The following is a 21,104-nucleotide window of genomic DNA, read 5'->3' as shown; positions in this document are numbered from 1 at the left end:
AAAGTCGTAAGTGCCTTCTGTGAATACCAAAAGTAGTAAGTTTAGGATTTTGTCTCAGATTAGTTCTGTGAATCGGGCCCAATATGTTTTACAACCTGCCTCGACCCTTGCATGGCCACCCCCTAAAATTCCAAAGTTCTTCCACACCCGACTATACTCTAGTACCTAAACCTTCATTCTTTTATTTTTACCCCTACCTATACACCAATATCTGCAACTATAGAATATTACCTTCACCTCTACGGATTCCCAGCTACCTTTACCCTATAAAAACCCTAGTATGTATTTATTTATTTTTAACGGAGTTTCTACAGCCTGCGGGTGTCAGGAGGGCGCTCTCCGTTATTTCTTTTTTTCTCCAAAATTCGTTAGCTACATTTTCAGTTGTTACCTTCACCTAAACATGTACAGCTCTCCGTTGCTCCATAGTTAGTTTTGTGCTATGTAATTTCAATATGCAATTCATACATACACTCATTTCTGGGAAAGAAAAAAGGTTTATATATGCATTTCTTCAAAATTATAGATATTGTATTGTATTGTATTGTAATTGCATTTATATAGCGCTTACTACCCCTGACGAGGCGTCAAAGCGCTTTTTTGGCGAGATATTTGAGTGAAGTTTCTGTCTCCAGTACCCATTCATTATGTGGCCAATAAACATAGATATATTTCTATACGGAGCAAGAGGGGAAATAGTTCTTATTTAAAGTGGTCAGATACACTTCTGGCTTTTCTTTGCAATACATACATTTGCAAAAATAAAAAAAATAGGTGGTGGGGGCGAGGGGGTTTCCTCGTGCCTGCTCAGACAAGTTATTTTTATGTATGGAAAACCCAAGAGTAAAGGGGACTACTGGGGAGCGACCGATTTATGGCCTTTTTTGTAGCGCTTAGAGTCCCCACCGATTTGCTTCACTGTTTGAAATTTTATTATTCAGGCACTAAGTTTGAGAAAGAGATTCGCACAATGAATTAAATTAGGCGATGTAGAGGTTGTATGATTTGTTTTTATACGATATTTAATGGCATTTCATGTTTCTTAAATATATATTGCTCAGTATGTGAATTATGTATGTATAATGAATTTAATTAGGAGATGTGGGCTTTAAAAGTTTATTTGACATTTGAAATGTTTTTTAATGTCGTTTATATTCTTGATGCTTGCCAAATGTTTTTCTCTTATGAGCTTTTGTGGTCCATATCCGACCGAATTAAGTTCTATTTGAACTTTGACCTTTTTACTAAAACAACTTCTTAAAAAGAGGTACAACTATAGCCAAGTAACAACATCACAATATTTCAAAAAAAATTCAGTTTTTATTTTTCTATATTTTTTTAGAAAAAAGAACAAACATATTTTCAAGTCACTTTCCTTCCTTGACCACTTTTTCTCGTGCTTGCATTCACTCTCCCCTCCTGGGGCGATGAGGGGAAGGGGTTGGAATGGGGAAGGGCTTCATTCACACTCCAGATGCAGGGGCGTCTGAAAGGAGTACCCTGCAGACTGGTAACAACCATCAAGCAGCCCCTACCCCGGCTCATTGAAAGGATTGGACAGCACCATCGAAGTACACTACACGGACTCCGCGGCGGCCTCGGGCGGTGACCGTCGACCAGCAGCACCATCGAACAGTGTCCTCACCCCCACAGCAGCACATTCACACACTTAAGGACAGAAGAGCACCATTACACTTAGCCAACCTGGGTATCACCTTCACCTAGTGTCCCAGAACAGCAGGGTCAAACTGTCCCTCTCTCACACCAGTCGCAGTGTATTGTATACTCCCACGAAGGCAGAGGATATAAATATCATACATAACCCATCAGAGCTGGGTGAGGTACCCACAGGTTTTTAGGTCACACTGGGTGTCAAAAGGGTGTTTTGCGGTTGGTGCACAGCACGTATTGAGCTAGGATTGTTGTAAAATTTGCTACGTCCCACATGGTGGGCAGTTGGTATATTGGCCCTGCAGGGAAGAGATACTGACTTTGCCTAGCCCATGTAGTACCAATTTGATATTTTCTGGTATTTGGGGGTCCTCGCCATCCCTGTGTAGCATGAGACAAAAAAAAATTCAGGTGGCTGATTTTTGTTGTTTGCATTGCTGTCCTTCTACATGTTCTTTTATGTTTTCGGAACTTGCCGTGCTCTTTGCCTATTGTGGCCAATCTTTGGGGCATGCTGCTTTATGTCTTGTGTGGGCTGTCTAGGGGCACTTCTTGTCTTTTGTTGCAGGTCTTGGGGATTTGTTGTAATGTCTGAATATTTGTTGTTGGTCAGCTTGACTTGGACTGTCTGTAATGCACTGTATTCGGAAGCAGACAGTTAGTAGAACTTGGTGTTCTATTTGAGTATGCATGTTGGGTAAATGGGACTTGCCATTCTTTCCCTCTCTGGGGTTTCTCTACATCACATGATGTTCATTCTGTTTTTTTCTGTCTTGTCTAAGGGGCTTGGCATGCTATCTGTTATCCTCTGCCTGTTTGCCTAGCAGCAGGGTCTATGTCTTTGTTCAGGTCTGTTGTTTTTGCTGTGAGGTTGTTCTGTTAGTTGTGGACTGTCCGTAGAACTTGATTTGTTGTCTGTGGGACTCTGTCGGTGGGACTTTACATGATGCCTGCCTGTGGTGCTTTGCATTCTCTGTATCTGTTTGTTGTGGTGTATCTGTGGACCTTGCTATGCTGTATGTGTTTCTTGTCCGTCTGTGGGCCACACTTGCTCTATTAGTTATCATCTGACTGAAGGACTTGCCTTTCTGCAGTGGTGTAGCATGGGGGGGGTCCGTCCCAGGTAGCACGAGCTTTGGGTGCGGCGTCCCACCCCCGCCCCGCCCCGCTCTTACCTGTGGCCGTCGCAGGGCAGCAGCCACAGGAATCTCCAGTATCCTTCCTCCCCCCGTTCGTACATTCGGCCGCCGCGGGCGGCAAACGCAGGGGCCGTCACGGGCGGTTTTAAGGCCTAGCTACGCCACTGCCTTTCTGTCTGTGGGCGCCTACTGTTATTTAAAAGGCTTGCCTGTCGGACTCCTCTTTTTGTTTGCTGAGATGTTTAGTCTGGCGGATCACCTTTGCTGTTTGTCTGTTTATTGTAGCCTGCCTGTGGTGCAGTAGTGCGTGTGTGCTCTCAGTACAAGGATATGTCACATAAAATACACAGTTTAATGTGGCTTTCCCTGTCGTAGTTTTGGAGCTTAGGCAACATTTCACATCCTATAAAACAACCTTTCTATCTTCAACCCCGTAAAAATAGAACCAACAGTTTAGAAAAAACATAATAAATTGCAAACTATGAAATAAAAAGAATGACTTGGAAAATAAATAGAGTTTGATAGAATACAATCTGTGGTTGAGGAACTGCGACAGAAGGTGCTTGGGTTCAAGTAGTGTGTGTGCATGTGGTTTCCACGCAGCGCCTCTGCTCCCATGCCCTTAGTCCCAGCCTTCATCTTGTCCATAGCGCTTGGTTCCCAAAGCCTGAAACCCCTAGTCCCTACCCATCTTCAGTGAGCAAACGGAATCAGGGGGGAAATGGCAGAATGAAGGCAGGTCCTTGCCATGTCCCCCCAACCTTCCGTAGTAAGTCTTGGGTGGAGATCAAGGAGCCCCATTCCTTTTTTCCTCTCGCTTGGCGGGTTGAACTGCTTTAAGCGGTTCTTTGGGACCAGCATTGGTGTTCAGTGTCTGCTCTGACCATCCTCAGAGCTGGAAGGGATATCGCTGCAGGAATTCCACCATCCGCCTGGGCAGTGGTAGCTCTCCCGCTGCTACTGGTGGCACACACTGGTTGATGCGCAGTCGGCAGAGGTGCTGGAGGCTGGAGGCCTTGTCCTTGCGTTTCAAAGGCTGGATGAGCTTTAGATGAACAGCCGCAGGCTCTTTGGGCACAAGCGGCGCCGAGGCAGGGGCCGGTGCCTCGCCACGCTGTTCCGCTGTGCAAGACAAGACGTAATGCTGCACCAAGCTAACAACATCCGGGAAGGCGAGGATACGTGGCTTAGACAGGCAGTTAGTGTCCAATCGGAACTTGCTGTCTGAATACTCAATGCGGACATTGGTGGGACCACGGTTGGTCTTGACGGAAAGAGTGAAGAGGTAACTGGGATGGGTGCTGTCCCTCACCAAAAAAGTCCCCTCTGGCATCTTCAGAAGCTGCTGCTTAGCTTCACAGGCCGTGATGGAACCCCAGTACCAACCTGAAGGAAAAAGACCAGAAAAAAATTAGCATTACATTGAATTCACTATCTGATCAGTTAGTGAGTGCATTGTGAAACACCTGCAATGCAGGGTCTAGCTCTTGCACTGCTTAACTGAATTAATCAAAACACAGGTAAGCCCCATGACTTGATGAAAGATCTCAGAGTACAGGTAGGAACAACAAGTAAGAAACTTCAAAATTAAAAAATATTGCCCATAACTATTAGACTACACAAAGATTTGCTATCCAGACTTATGGCACGTTCTACTGTCTCAAAAACAGTGTTTTTTCCATACACAGATGTGCATCACAATATCAAGGAACAAAATTTCATCCTGACATAATATCCCAACCAAAATATAAACTGTCACTCTATAATGAGAACATGTCATGAGTTTGTAATATGTGAGGTTATAAGCTGTGCATGGCGAGGACGCGTGCTATAGTTACTTGAAAAAACTATAGAATTTCAGAGATTATTTTCAGTTTAAAACGTTAGGTTTAACTGACATTTTCATCAAACTATTACGTCACTTTAACCTTTGGTTTTTTCAGTGTATTTCTGTTTTTTTAAATGCAAAGTAAGATACTATTACCCCACCTAACTATAACGTCACTTTAACCTTTGTGTTTTTTTCAGTGAAAAATATATATTCAATATATTCAATCAAACAAATCCGGTGATCACTGTGCATCCTCATGGGGGTGTCGCGTGGTGCCTGGCACGGTTCCCAGCAAAGCAGTGTCAGCAAGAACTCCACTTATACAGAGTCGCATGGTAGAAAGTGCAATCAAGATTATTAATGGCGCTACAGACCCTGCAACGTGTTTCAGCCACCAGGCCTTGTTATACAGTCGCGATCGCCACTGTGTAGTTATAGTTAGAACAAGTGCTTAAATTTTAAAAACTTAAGCGCCAGGGCCCTCCTAAGGAGGCCACTGCAGTTTGCACCTCCAGTTGCCTCTGACAGAGCTGCCAATGACATTGGACCCGATTCACAGAATTAACTTAAGACAAAATCCTAAACTTACTACTTTTGGTATTCACAGAATGCACTTACTACTTTTGGTATTCACAGAATGGATTTACGACTACTAACTTTACGTCCGCACTCGGGCCGGAAACTCCGGCCCGGAGGCGGAGCTTCCGGTCCGGAGGCGGAGCTTCCGGCCCGAAGGTGGAGATTTCGGCCATGGCTAAATCTCTGCCACTGGCCGGAATCCCCACCTCCAGGCTGGAAGCTCCGCCTCTGGGCCGGAAGCTCCGCCTCCGGGCCAGAATTTTCTGCCCGAGTGCAGACGTAAAGTTAGTAGTCGTAAATCCATTCTGTGAATGCTAGAAGTAGTAAGTGCATTCTGTGAATACCAGAAGTAGTAAGTGCATTCTGTGAATACCAAAATGGTAGTAAGTTTAGGATTTTGTCTTAAGTTTGTTCTGTGAATCGGGCCCATTGTGAACACAACTACAAACCATCACACTCTTAAAAGTGTGACAATTCCAGGCACCCAAAGCTATAAAAATGCCCTGAGTGGTAGGTATTAGTAATTTTTAATTGTGTATTGAATTAATAAACAGTTGTTGTCCTTATCTCTGAATTCTACTAACAGTGCCGCCATGTGCAGACTGTCATAAATACCCTTGCTGACATTTATTTGCTGGTGCCAAGCACCAGAAACCAGCAGCTCAAATTAAGCACTGGTTAGAACCTAGTTACCATAGGAAATTGATTTTTGGGTTTGCTAAATACTGTTGTACGGTTTTCACAAATCTTCATGAACGTTTAAAAAAAAAAAGAAAAAAACAGCTCATCCACCTCAGTTCCTTCCTTGAAAAAAACAGGGTGATCCATCAAGCAGGGGCTAATATTAAAAGGGGGTCGCAAACCACAATTTCCCCATGTAATTTCTACAGGCAATTTTAGACACTGCTAGAGCCAAACCGACTGAATGGAATTACATCAAATGCGGCAAACCTAACATCTATATCCAGAAAGCATGCTCTTTGCGATCTGTTGTAAATCTGTTTAGTATTTTTTGAGAAATTAAGGTTCACAGTGTATTGATATGTGGACAGTTCCATTCATGGGACTCTTGGAAAAGTCCTGTAGGCACACAAATTCAAATAATAGAGCGACCTGATTCGCAGAGGCAATTATTTTTTCCATCAGCCGCCTCGCTGTGGTGGGAGCAAGAAGCTCCTGTGAGTCCCACAGATGCTCATGTTTTGATTGGACTGGCTGCAACATGAAGAGCTATATGTTGTAGCTGACATTATAGGACATGGGGACTCAGTGCCAGTGTCCTGAAAATTATTTTTAAAGAATAAGGTATAAGATGGTAGGGTTCGGGTAGTCTAGACCCTCTACACCTTGGGGTGGTGTCCCGGAGGGTCCACCGCAGGCCAAATTTTTAAAAAACGTATTTGGGGTTGCTGTGATCTTGCAGGACTCTTGTGGAACCCAGCACGACCCCTACTCCCACAAAATTCCTGAAGAAGCACAGCGTTCACGCTGGATCCCATGAATGCATTAAAAAAAAAAGGGGGTGGGTGCCTGTGGGCCGCAGACGGACCCTTGGCCCTGCGGCTAAATACATACTGTGCACAGCCACAGTCCATGTGTGGTGGGCGCCCAAAGGGGGTTGGCCTGGCCGTAGGCCTGTTCCATGGGCAATACACTCCGTGCACAGAGGACAGGTATGTATGGCGTGGAATTGCATGCCCCTTGGGGGGTTGGGTTGAGGCTAGGCACAGCGCACAACCCCATTCTGCAGACAGCCTTTGGCTGTGCATGGTGGGGATTCCCATACTTGCGTCTGGTAATAAAATGTTACTTTGCGTTAAAAACTTCCTAGAAATGTACTGAAAAAAACAGAGGCTATTGTGATATTAGGTATGGTAATAATATCTTACTTAAGGTCAATGTGACATTACAATTAGGTGACCATGTCAGTTTAAACATAACATTTTAACTAAAAATAAAATATTAAAATTCAAGTTATAATTAACAGAAGTAATTATAACTCTTGCCTCGTCAAGCACTGCTTATGACCTTACATACTACATCACGGATGACATGTTGTATGACATCACTAATGACAACACTATGCATGGCGGAGGAGCGAGTTATAGTTACTTAAAGTTAACTGTAACTGGTGAAATTCAGTGTTTTTTTTAGTTTAAAATATTTCATTTAAACTGATAATTTCACCTAACTATAATCTCATTTTACACTTTGTTCACTTATATATATTCTGGACATATGTTTTGGAGAACGGCATTTAATCAATACTGTGGTAGAACACCCTCTCCTTTGTGAAATGGTGTTCTGTCTGCTGGATTGCAGATTTCTTCACAGATGTGAACGTCTTCAAAAGGGTGAGGCTGACTGATTTGAGATTACTTTTCACTGGCCAAGAATGGCTATAGAAAAGTCTAAAGACACGAATTCCTTGTCTGGAAGTCAGTGCTACTGTTTCCTTGGTCTTGACTGCTTCTTTAGTGTCATATAGCAATGTCAAGTTCAGTTTCTTGAATCAGTTTAAACCAATTAACGTAAAGTGATAACCTGTTATAATGATAGAATTTACCAATTTTACCAATTAACGTAAAAGAATAGCCTTTTGTAACTATAGATTTTGGAGACGATTCACAAATGCATTTATGAGCATGTGAAGTAATGCTACAGAAGAACACTTTTACATCCTCTTATATGCCATTGTGAATTGGCACCGACACACCTAAGCACCCAATGATAAAAGTGCAAAAAGGGCACAGACATTTCAATTTGTACTAACTGCATGTGGCTAGCCCCTGAATAGTCTCATTGTATTACCTTTTGCCAGTGATTAATTTGTAATAAGAAAATACGTGCCTGGGCTCTCGTCAGAAAGCAGCTTTAGAGCTGTTAGAGCCACCTAAACCAGAACCAACTACTAACTATGAGAGTGGGGAGAGGATGTGGGCTAATGGCCAGAGCTGCCGACTTCACAGCTGAGAAACCAAGTTCAAATCTTGGTCGGCTAAAGATCCTGTGATTTTGGGTGCATCACTAAATCTCCCTGCAAATGAATGTGTCTTAACTGGTGCTCATGAAATGCGCCAGTGTTGATTATTAAGTGCCAGGTCAGCACCGGAAAACACTGGCTCAAATTAAGCAGTGCCTTTTGCTATGTTTGGAGGCAAGTACAAATACTTAAAACAGCAGCTAAAAGAGTACTACATGAGTACTACTTTACGTACTCAAAGAAACCATTGTCTATAGGCCTGTTTGTGCATTTGTCCTATCATTTGGTACCCTACTATTGTATACAAAAACAACCTGGTTATAAAAAACACATTGTAGTCTTTAGAAAGTTTGTTAAAAGGGTAGTATAATCTACTCCTAGGTGTGGCTCTGCTAAATGAGAGAAGTTAGAAAGTGCCTCACGTAAGCACCATCCATGGAGCTGCTGGTTGGTAATCACCAGTTTGCTCGTTCTGCCATCATCGGCAACTTTCTTGACAGAAAAGACGTGTGACCTAACTCTTAGACTCATGTGACGTGGTGAAAATGTAATAATAACGTGTAAATGATGGTGTAATCTATCAAACGTCTTAACCCCGTAATGTGAAAAGAAGTAAATAAATCTCCTGATTAAACATGAGATGTGAACAACTATCCCCCTCATTCTTTATATTAGTAGTGTCTACACGGTTAAAAAGAAACTGCATGTTTTAGACCATGGATGGTGCTTACGTGAGGCACTTTCTGACTTCTCTCACATTTTTTCTTTGGTGGGTGTGAGAATAGCTGAGGATGGTTGATAATTTTTAAATGAGGAACACTTATAGGTGGGCATGACCAGATCATTTAGCAGAGCAGCATCTAGGAGTAGATTATAATACCCGTTTAACAAACTTTCTAAAGACTACAATGTGTTCTTTATATTCAGTTTGTTTTTGTATGAAATTAGTGAGATGAGGGCTACTTGGTTATATTCCCTCTGTTGCTCCTTATTTTGACTGCTGATTGCTACCCTACTATTGTAACCTGATTTATGTATAATATATTGGGATGCCAATAAAGTGTTCTCAAACAGTTTTTATTGATTGTCTGCTACTGCATTGGTCAGCAACAGTTAGGGCTGCACGATTCCATCACATGCTGCACCCGGAGCAATGGCCCACTTTTTCACAGGACACAATGAGAAAAATCTGAAATCCAACAGTATAAATCTGATGCATTTTAAGATTTCCCAATGCTGTGTCCCCAGGAAGAGTTGTGCTACAAAAGGTTTTTATGGAAGCAAAACCCCTGCAGACACAAAATGGGGAATCTTCATCCATATGTCCTAGTCACACACTGTTTTCTTACCCTCGCTGGTCTCTTAGCAGAACCCCTGATTTAAAATCCTTTCACTTCCGCACCCTTTTCCGTATAGAGACTATTCACAGACTTTGGTGATGTTTAAAGGGTTTATGAAACAACCCCTTTGTAATAAGCCAGAGATCAAAGTATTCCATGCAACACAAAATGGCATGCCTGTTATATACTGGTGCAGAATTGAAAAATGTTCAACAGCATAAAATAAGAGGGCTCAAAACATTTACGGATGCTGAGGGGGTGCCTCCTCGCTCCAAATGGTGCCGAAAACCAGCATTCTGGGTGATATATTGTATGCTTTTTGTAGCCATATATTTCAGGACAGAGAAAGACAATGAAGCCAAGTCGATGTCAACTCAAGCAGTAGGACCACAGTGTGTAGAATAGGTGTTGGAGAACGTCCTGCTAATAGTTTAGAAGTGCCAAATATATGGCACTGGTGCTGCCCTTGTGACCAACAATGCCAGCATTTAATGCAGAGTGCACAGGAGGTTCTTGAAGCACTCGCTACTGTGCCAAAAGTCCTGCTTTCTTCCCAAAGTTTTCAAGTAATATTTGTGAGAGAAAAGAAGTTGACTCAACCCTTTTACGTAAAGTGCTTGGGACTAAGTAAAAAGGATTCACTGTTATCCACCACATAGTAAAATCTATGCCTTGAAGCTGAAAAGTGCATGTGTCAAGGCTGTCTGCAAGAAAGTGGCATTGGGACTCCTTGGAATTCATGCTATATTCTCAGTTTTCTGTTGCAGGACCTATAGCTGCTGTGCATAGAGACGCAAAATTATAACAGACAAGCTCAAAGTCTCAAAATTCCCCCAACAAGACTGAACCAGGAGGCGCTGGCATAGGGAAAATAATCTGCACTTAGTCCCATCTGGTTCTTACATTTTACCAGGGCCTATAATTCAATCAGCTGAAAACACTCTTCCGTGCTTCAGCATGTTACATATAAATATCCTGCACCTGATGGTTTCATATCACTGTGCAAGCCCAACTGTCCCGGGGTGGTCGAGTGCACTTGCAGTAAACACTTATAGATTATAACCTGGGCCACTGGAATTATGCGGCAGGGAAGGGACAATTTATGCAGCAGGGTTTATTTAATTATGTGGCAAGAAAAGGCAAATTATGTGGCATAAAATGAGACATTTTGTGCTAGTATTACTTCTTTATTATGCCATTATAACAAGTTAACATGGTTATGGGTAAGGTTTCCTCTCCTAAATTCCAGTTTAACACAACCAGCAAAACGCAACAGAAAGATGACCAGTCAATCTTTGCGAAGGACCTTACCCTGTGCTCCAACACACATTGCTGAGTTTTATTGTAAATTTTGATCTCTTTAAGATAGAAAAAACATTGTTAAACTCTGAAAATTATGCATAGGTAGACGGATTATGTGGCAAATCCACAGATATGCTCAAAACGCTGTGGCCGCAAAATCTCATAATTCCAGTAACCCTGATCATGCCCCTACTTGTCACTGCTTCTTTACTGCATCCTTTTCAGGACATTCTTTCTACCACCAATGAAAACACAAGCCACAAAATTCCTTCCCACCACTGTGTAACCGTCTCAATGCCTCACCTGACTCCCTCAAGAAGGAGAATGTCTTGGCAATGCAGAGCAGATCTTCCTCCGGGTCGCGGGCCCGTGGGGTGGAGATGAGATGGCTGATCTCCAGGTGCGAGGTCACGAGGGCCGTGGGAGGGGTCTCTTCTTGGCAGGCCTCTATGGCCAGAGGTTGCATTATCTGTTCAGATAGGAGGGCAGGGAAGCTCGCCAACGATAGCCGTCCGATCTGCTCACCCACCAAAGGCTGAGACCTGCAGGGAGAGACAACGGTTGGTAAATAAAACACTCAGAGAAAACATAAAGCAATAGAGTCTGTTCGAAATGCAGTATCTGCGTCACATAATTCCACATTCAAAATGTCCGCCTTTGTGACCAAATATCATGATTCAAGAAGAGACCAATAAGAGGGGACAACAGGGTATTATTAGACAGCAGCCTGTATGTAGGAGAGTGTTCAAAATGGAGAGAGAGTCTGTGGCAAATCACTTAATCTCCCCGTGCCTGAATGTGTAATGTAAATACGGTGCTCTTGTAAAGCGCTCCAATACCTTTGGGTCGAGTTCGCGCTATATAAATATTCAACAAAAAAAAAAGTCTGTGCCTTGGTGAGGGTATAACCCAGACAATAGGCCCAAAATGTTCGAGGAAAGATGTATGAAAGTGGAAAGTGTTTTGTACCAGAGGACAGGAGGCCCTTTCTACAGTTCGTCGTGTTTGTCAATCACTGTCAGAGTAGGAAGGTGTTGAATGGGAGGGAAGTTCTAAGGGTCCGAAGGTTTGAGTCATCGCAGGTGTCTGCAGAGGGTGTACAGATGCATAACAAAGACGTAGCTGCAACACTGCTGATCACACACGTCAGACATGTAGACATCCCCGACATGTCACAGATAAGTGGAGGCTGCTCAAGCCTGGCGAACCCACTACGGGAAAACCTGTGATATGAGCTTTCATGAACCCTGTCTTCACTCTCTCCTGAAATCCTAAAAGATGTGCGTGGCTGAGGGGTTCTCTTGGCCCGATCTCCAACTCGTAGGTCTTCGCCCTCCCCTTCCTATGGAGGGAAAGGCTGGGCGCCCTTTATGCAGACCTCATTGCCGCGGTTTCAAAGCACTGCAGAAAGGTGGTGTCAGCTGGCGCAGAGAATCAAAGTCCACATTGATACCAGTGAGTTCACACTCCCAGTAGCTGTCAAGCCACCGAAAGTCTCCATCAGCTGACCAGGGATACCTAGCCCTACACAGCTGCAATAGCAATTCCAAAGGTGCTCTGCTGATCGACCTTGGAATGATGAATGGCTGAGTAGGTCTTGTCAATATTCATACTCGTGATTGGTAGTTCACACACAGATGAAAGCATACTGAACAAATGCCTTACTGCGGACAGGCACCTTTACCTATGGAACTAGTGAAGGGAAAACCCTTATCGAGGAATGTGAAAAAAGCGCAAACCGTCCGCCTGGGAAATTTCGCTTGCAAAGGTAATTTGCTAATTTCCCACAAATGTATTGAGCGAGGTAGATTTTGTGGAATCTTGCAGTATTAGCATAGCTGTGGGGGGTTCCCAAACGCCGCACTCGCCCCCATGCGATCCACCGTGGGCACACACGAAAACATCACAAAAAGGCAAGATTGTGCAGACGATGGAAAAAAAGCCCGTCTATATTGGACCCAAAACTGAACAGTACCTATAAGAGCTGTTTCAGCCACCCCAAACCTCTTCAACCTAATTCGAAATGAACGAGGGGGCGCTTGTTTCCTACGCGGCGTAAATACATATTTCCCCCCACCCCCCTTTCCCTCGTGGGTTCGAGTCCACTGCCAGGACGCACAGAGGTGGTCTCGGGTCCTTTACCACACGCTGGCTCCCGGCTTCCGTGCATGCTGCAGCGGGTGCTTCAGCCTGAGCCATCTTGCACGTCGGCTTCCTCTGTGAACGGGGTGAAATGAGGTTATGAGAAACCCGAGCAAAACGCTGAAGCTCTCCAGTAATTCCACGCTCCGCCTTTCCCTCGCTTCGGGCTGTTCTCTCTCGAGTCTGCCCCCTCCTCCTGATCTACACACGGACGTGGAATATTTTGTGAGCTCCCTCCTTTACATCCGTGTCTCTTTGCCTTCTCAGACCTCGTGCCTTTCTCTGCCCTTCACACCTTTCTATTTCATATCACTTTCATTGATGGATCGTTCCTTCTCTTCTCGGTGTTTCATGTCTAGCGGTACAATAAAATCGCAAATAAAACAAATACAGGTCCCATCGGGTATCAAAAATACATTCACTTCCCTAGCTGTCTGCTTTCCCTTTCCCCTGTCCTGCAGACTCCAGGTCTGTCTGTCTCGTTCCCTCCTTGTCCACATCCCTAAACATTAGATGTGCCTTTCTCCTCTGGCTTCCCCACCGCCGCATAGCAGGTGGCCTTTCTCGCCCCGCTCACTCCTTACTTGTTTTTCCAACATCCCCAGACCTCAGGTCTGTCCTTCTCTCTCTTCTGTGTCTTCCCCACTTTCACACATCCCAGACACCTGGCCTTTCTTTCCCTCACTTGCCTCACTTTTGTCCTCACCTCGCCAGGCATCATGTATATTTCTCTCTCTGTCTCAGACTCTCCCGTCCACATCTGTAGATATTGGAGCCTTGTTTACCTCCCCTCTGTGTCTCTTCTCTACTTCCCTCACGAACAGACAACAGTTCTGTCTTTGGTTTCTCTATGTACCTTCCATTTCTTTCTGCTGTTCCTAGACAGCACGTCCGACCTTGCTTAACTCCCTTTGTCTCATTCCAGCAACATCCACATACATCAATGTGTCCTTTATCACCCCCCCCCCACCCCATCTTCCTTTCCCACATCACCAGGCACCAGGTGTGTCTTCCTCTCTTCAATGTGTCCCCCACTTTTCCACATCCGAGACAGGTCTCTCTTTGTCTTCTCTTTCTCTGCATCTTTCGCCTTCATCCTTTACCGGACATTATTTTGTCTTTTTCTCACCTCGCTGCCCCAGTAACTCCCTTTCCAAAGCCCCCACAGGTCTATCCATCCTGTCTTTCTCTCCCTCCCCACATCCCCAGACATCAAGGTTATCTTCCTCTCAAATCTGCCCTCTACTCTTCCCGCATCTCAAGACACCAGGTCTGTCTCCATTTCCCCATCCTCAGACAGTACGTGTGTTTCTTTGTCTCCCGACTCTTTCCCGCCTTTATCCTACTCCCAGTTTTTGGCATCTCCCCCTCCCCCTGACTTTGTCTCCCTCTCATTCTCCATCAGGCCGACATTCCTTCTTCCCACAGACTCCACAACTCCCTGGCTCTGTCCCTCTCTCAATCCGTGAGACAGCAGGCATGTCTATTGCCGCCGTTTCCCTACTTCCCCCATCACAGTTTCTGTCGTGGACTCGCTCTAATCCAGACACCGCGTCCCCTGCCCCTCCTTGCTTTCCTCTCTTAGACAGAAGAGCTGTCTGGGCCACCTTCTCCCGTACCATCTGCTAGCCTGGTGCTCGGGGCATGGACATGCCAGGTTACCTCTGAGCTCCTGAGACATCTGGGCAGTTCTGATTGGGGTCACGTTGCTGCTGCGCATGGCCCTTTACGTGTTGCCTCTATGGAAGTGGCCAGTCTGTTGTCCTGCTGCACCACCACTGGGTGGGACAGGTCAGAACATCCTAACATGGCAAACTGGGGGCCACCGCCCCAAAATGAAATGTAAGTGTGGGGTACATGAACAACTACATACATTCAGACACTGCGTCAGCCCAGTAAACATGCAACTAGCGATAGCAGATACACAAACACATACATCCTACCTACGTGGTCTCCTGTTAATCTTACTAAAGCAACCACACGCATCCTCCGTGACACAAACACATACAGCGTGAACTAATCCTTAAGAAGCGCGCACTGAGAGCGCCGCATCAACTCCAACTCCGCACCCAAATGCAGCACTAGAGAGAAATACCAGCGCTACCTGAATTACACATTCCAAGCAGACACGGCAAAGTCATAGACAGCCGACCCACACAGCTGACACAAACTGACAAGAAATTGATGCAACTGTGGGCATGAAGCGGGCATGGACGTAAAGCCGACCCCGCTGCCAAACGGCTGCCACCTCTCAGGGCGTTGCCCCTCTACCAAAGGCCGTTCTGTTTTCTTTCAACGCCTAATTTATAAGTTATGGTCTAGAGGTGGGGTTTTGCAAGGTGTAGGGTCAGTCCAGGATAAGGGAAGGGTGTTCACTGTGCAGTGGAAGCCGCATAAAGCAGGGTGTGTCGATGCGGGCTTGCACCTTCCAGACATTATAAACGTCGGGTATGGGCAAAGTGCGCCAAGTGAGGCCACTTCAGCCCAAATCATGGTGCATTCTGGTACTTGATGTTCTGCCTTTTCGGTTATGAATGTGGCACTACAAGCACAAATATCGGGGTGTATGTGGCAAAGCAATGTGTGTTCAAAAGTCATTTAAACAAGGGCATGACGCACAGGTACACTCAAGAGCTTTGATGAAGTACATGGACACATCAAGAGGGACATTTGAAACGGGAAAGTACAGGGCAAATAGTGCACTAAGGGTGTAGGAAGGTGGGCACATGGCGGGAGGTCTTTACACCCGAGAGAAAGTTGTCCATTACACAGGAAGGCATCTAAAGAGAGTTGCTCAGAATAGGTCACACATGAAGTAAAGTTCCCCAATACACGTGATGGAATATGAACCAGAGATTGTGAGAAAGAAAGATTACACAAGGCAGTTGCCTCCGAAAAAAAGGTACACTTAAAGGAACGTCACCCACAAAGAAATATTACACCTGAAGGAAAATTACCCATAAGAAAGGTTGCTCATTAAAGTTACACATGAAGGAATGTGTTGCTCATAAAGATAGTTTACGCATGGAGGGAAGTTACCTACAGAAAAAGGACACTCATTAAGAAGAGACGCCCACAACGAAGGGTTACCCATGGAGAAATGTTACACCAAAAGAAAGGTTAGCCATAGGGAAATGTTACACCACAAGAAAGGTTACCCATAGGGAAATGTTACACAGAAAGAAAGGTTAGCCATAGGGAAATGTTACACCAAAAGAAAGGTTAGCCATAGGGAAATGTTACACCACAAGAAAGGTTACCCATAGGGAAATGTTACACAGAAAGAAAGGTTAGCCATAGGGAAATGTTACACCAAAAGAAAGGTGACCCATAGGGAAATGTTACACAGAAAGAAAGGTTACCCATAGGGAAATGTTACACAGAAAGAAAGGTTACCGATAGGGAAATGTTACACCAAAAGAAAGGTTACCCATAGGGAAATGTTACATCAAAAGAAAGGTGACCCATAGGGAAATGTTACACAGAAAGAAAGGTGACCCATAGGGAAATGTTACACAGAAAGAAAGGTTAGCCACAGGAAAATGCTACACAGAAAGAAAGGTTACCCATAGGGAAATGTTATACAGAAAGGAGTTAATCTCAGTTACATTTTACTCAGGAACGAAAGGTAACCTTAAAGTAACGTTACACATGAAGGAAAGTTACCCACAGAGAAATATTACACAGGAAGTAAAGTTACCCATAAGAAAGGTCACAGCTGAAGGAAATGTACTCATAAAGGTTACACATCAGGGAAGGTATTGCCCATAAAGAAAGGTTCCACATGGAGAAATGTTCACAGAAAGGAAAGGTACCCATAAAGAAATGTTACACATGAAGGAACGTTATACATGAAGGCAAGTTACCCATAAATAAATGTTATACATGAAGGAAGGTTACCCCTTAATAAATGTTATACATGAAGGAAAGTTACCCCTAAAGAAAGCTGTATACACAGAGGAGAGATACTCACAGAGGCAAACATGAAGGGATATCACCCATAAACAAATATTAACTATGAAAGAAGTTAGCTTCAAAGAAAGGTAACATGCGAAAGAGATTTAACCATAGAGAAATGTAAAACTTGAAACAAAGTCACACAGGAGGGTGTGTTAAAACGGTTGTAATGATCGGAACACACAAGGGAAGGCTACTCATAAACACGTTACACTTGAAAGAAAAGTTACCTACACAAAAGTGTTACAAAGAAATAAGTGTAGCCCATGCAGAGAGCATAGATGTGACGCAGGTGGACATATAGAATCAGGTTACATAGGGAAAGGGAGTTACAGGGGAAGCGAGGTTCCACATGGAACCGGGGTGAACATGCTAACAGTATTCCTAGGAAGCAGGGATACACATGAAGTGGGGGTGCTAATAAAATAGGATGACATGTGAAATAGGGATACATGAAAGCTGGGGTACCCACACACCCTGGTTTCTGGAACATCCCAGGGACACAGTGATGCATATAACGAGATGCACCTAAAGCTGGGCGTTGGTGACCCATGTTTCCATATGAAGTATGGGATGCACATGAAGCAGGGAACACAAAATCTGGGGTGACAGCCGAACTTGCTTAAACGTGAAAGCTGCATAGAAAACAAGAGTACACGGGAATCTGGGGACCGAGCAGGGGGATGGGGACATAGAAGGCAATGATACGCGTGGAGCAGGGAATACAAGGTTACCCCTGAAGGAGCCAAGCACACAGCCTGGATACATAGAAGTGAGAGATCGCCTGGGGTCGTGTTATACATGAAACACGGGAGCAAAGGAAGCAAGGTTCCACGTAGGGCAGTGCTACAGTGAAAGCACGACTGTATGTCAGCAACACTGAGAGAGGGGAAGCACAGGGCGGGGGCAACATTACACATACACGTGAAGCATGTGGCACAGGATGCAGGGTAACTGAGGCAGATTTGCAAGCGAGGCACGGCACATGTGAAGGAGGGCTTCGCCTGAGGCAGGGCTCCTAAAAAAGCATCAGGTACGGGATTTGGGGTAAATGTGAAAAAGGGATAAACGCAGGGCAGAATTACAAGTGATGCACAGACACATGGGAAGCAGGGCACATGTGGAGGAGGGTTACACCTGAGGCAGAACTCCACCTAAAGAATCCGCCACGGGGAATGGGTACTTGTGGAGAAGGGGTAAACGAGGGGCAGAATAGCAAAGTGAAGCACGGACACGCGGGAAGCACGGCACACGTGGAGGAGGGTAATACCGGAGGCAGAACTCCACATCTGTCACGGGGAATGGGTACTTGTGGGGATACGGAGTAATACGCGGGGCAGAATAACAAGTGAAGCACGGACACACAGGAAGCACGGCACATGTTGAGGTAGGGTTACACTTGAGGCAGAATTCAAAGTAAAGCATCAGGCACAGGAAACGGGGTACTTGTGGGGAAGAGGTAAACGCGGGGCAGAATTATAAGTGAAGCACGGACACACGGTGAGCAGGGCACATGTGGAGGAGGGTTACACTTGTGGAAGAGTTACAAGTGAAGCACAGCGACAAGTGAAACACGGAGACAGGGGAAGCAATGCACATGTGGAGACATACCTTGGGCAGTATGATAGGTAAATCAGGGGCATGGAAGCAGAATAAGCGTGAGGGATGGGTGCCGGCTGCGGAAGATCACACGTGAAGCATGCGGACACTGAAAGCAAAGGCTCACCAGCAGCAGGTGCATAAGAGGCAGGCAGTGACGGTCGGAGCTTACTTACCCTTGAAGGCAGAGAATCATATCCGACAAGGACCAGGAGAAAAGCATGAGAGCTTCGAAGGCACGGGTGGGTCGCTCCTCAAGCAGCGAGGCTGGTCCTCCGTCTTCTCTGCCGGCCGTCAGCTTCAGATCCCCCACGATTCTCTCTGGACCGCCGTGACTCCAAGTCTACGAAGCGACATATGGCCCAGACAAGCCAGTCACAAAGGCGAGTGCCCTCGGCAAAAACACGGCAGCTTGGCGCCAAGAATCGTCTGCCAAATCGGACACAAAGGAATTTCAGGGGGAACCCCCAGATACTCGAGTAACTTCAAAAACAAACAAAAAAATCAGTCCGGAAAATGAAGATAAAAACCTTTGCGGAGCGAGAAGTCATATACGTGAATGAAGAGAAAGAAAATAGAACATAATCTCCACACAGTATTCTAACTAAGCGTAGAATGCTGACGTGGGCTGTTCGTGCTCACTGCAGACCCCAAACTGGGAGTTATTTGTAAAAATGGGGTGAATATGAGAGAGACAGCGAGAGAGAGAGCGAGCGCTAGGTCATGCGTCCGCCTCTGCTGCTGGCAGGGAAGGAATGCGTTGCCTGACGTTGAGCTCTTTGCTGCTCGCTGTGGGGATTTTTTTTATCTATTCCAGGAAGAAGCCGATTCCAGGAACCGCATTGTGTGTTCACATCACAGCTCTGGCATTAGTGGAGAAGAAAAACAAACATGTGCGTCGCACACGGGCAAAGACACTTACACTTCCGTGGCACAGACACACCGACAAAAAGACACATACACGTCTGTGGCATGTAGCGTTTTACTAAAAAGTAATATTAGACACACAATTGAACGTTCACAAAACACCAAGACACTGAGCATGCAGTGCCTTCACACTTTCACCAGTCGCACTAAAGAGCCACATACGATGTACAGTTCCACAGATAGACCCACATGCAGAGGCAGACATGCAAATGGGAAAATCTAAGATTAAAAAAACACACTTTTAGACAAAACACTTCAAGGGGGATCCAAACAGATATAAAGAAACAAGCAATAACGCATAGACGAGAAGAATGGAAAGGCAAACCAACACAGCAGTACACCCAAGCATACCTCAGACAGGTGACACACTAACACAATCACATCTACACACTCGCATATACATTAGCAACATTTGAAATCTATTCCATAACAACTTGGGTATGGGTATGAAACTAACATTTGTACAAAGTTGAGATTCACTTGTTTTGCTGCTATGAAACGTGGATAAACTTGACTTTTTTAGTTTATCAGAGAACACTATTTGCAAAAAACGACTTATAAAAGCAACGTGCACCTGCCGTACTGTACAATAAACACAGTGATAAATACACATGCTCGCTACAAACGTAGAATCAAATTAGACAGAATACACCGCACAGCCCAAATACACATACCAGGGCAATAAAAGCAGTAACCACACGCTGTTATAAATAGAAGCGCCTGCCTTCCTTTTATCTGCATAGCCTACATTAACACCGAGAAGCAGTGTGTGGAGGATGGGGGGTAAAGTGAAGTGAGCCCCCAGGGTGTTCTTGTCTCTTTGCTGGGTGGAACAGGGAGGAGGGTGGCATGCTGACAGAAAGAGGGCGGGGGGCGCTGTGACAGAAACAGTAGTAACGAAAGCGGTGGGCGCCGTATGCTATTTTTCTTCCCTCGCCTTTCTCCGCACAGCCCATGGCTGTCGAGGCAGCCGAAGCAGGAGGGAGGAGGGTGCGACTGGGCTGAGAGGAAATACCTTTGATAGATTTCCAAGAACTTTCCAGGAAAAGTGGGCGGGTCTGGACGCGCCGCGCCAATGGGCGGCGAGCTGGGTCCTTCCTGACGCAGGAGGAGGGACGGATGTGAGTCGCTGGGGCCTTCTACGTCACGCGAGGTTCTGTGCACCGCCCCTTCCAGGCATTGAGAAAAACCGAGCGAGGACACGAAGACGGTCGGAATTCCAAATATAGCAAACGGACGGGGGTGCGAACACATGCGCGAGAGCCAAGGAGACCGTCAATGCTGTTTCCATTTATTAAAAGTAAAATAAAAAAAAATGAGCAAATGTAGATTTTTTTGCAGGGGGACCCCGGGGTGCATACGAAATCAAAATGGTAAAATGTTCTATTAGTTTATTTTGGCGCACTGAAAAAGATTTAAAACTGTGTGAGTACAGACACCTACCTTGCCACATCCCGTGGAAAATTAAATATAAAGTACATCTGTTGCTGCTCCGTGTAAACTGGGCGCGTGCCAGTCCTAGCCCTGGGGCAACACAAACAGGCCTGAACATTCAGAGTGCATTGCAGGACATGATCTGCAAAGTCACAAACAAGACTTTGGCAAACCATGGCTTAGCCAGGCCTGCTTCGTCC

The 21,104-nt window shown here is 45.2% G+C and overlaps 1 protein-coding gene across 2 annotated transcripts; it reads right to left on the bottom strand.

Annotated features, from left to right (window-relative positions):
• Positions 1-1,300: 1,300 nt before the first annotated feature.
• On the bottom strand, positions 1,301-20,444 carry CISH (cytokine inducible SH2 containing protein). 2 transcript variants are annotated; one of them, XM_085625133.1, is made up of 3 exons: positions 18,720-20,444; positions 11,149-11,387; positions 1,301-4,196 (listed from the first exon to the last, which is right to left on the bottom strand). In XM_085625133.1, exons 1-3 carry the CDS (start codon positions 18,764-18,766, stop codon positions 3,700-3,702), a joined length of 783 nt encoding a protein of 260 aa, XP_085481259.1. In that variant the 5' UTR covers positions 18,767-20,444; the 3' UTR covers positions 1,301-3,699. The 2 variants fall into 2 exon arrangements, with proteins under 2 accessions (XP_085481259.1, XP_085481258.1); XM_085625132.1 differs by lacking the exon at positions 18,720-20,444 and adding an exon at positions 12,965-13,075.
• Between the last annotated feature and the right edge of the window lie 660 nt (positions 20,445-21,104).

This window comes from Triturus cristatus, chromosome 9, assembly GCF_964204655.1.
Source record: "Triturus cristatus chromosome 9, aTriCri1.1, whole genome shotgun sequence".
NCBI classification, from domain to species: Eukaryota; Metazoa; Chordata; class Amphibia; order Caudata; family Salamandridae; genus Triturus; species Triturus cristatus.
Note: the sequence above shows the minus strand (reverse complement) of the source record. Positions and strands in the feature narration are given on the sequence as shown.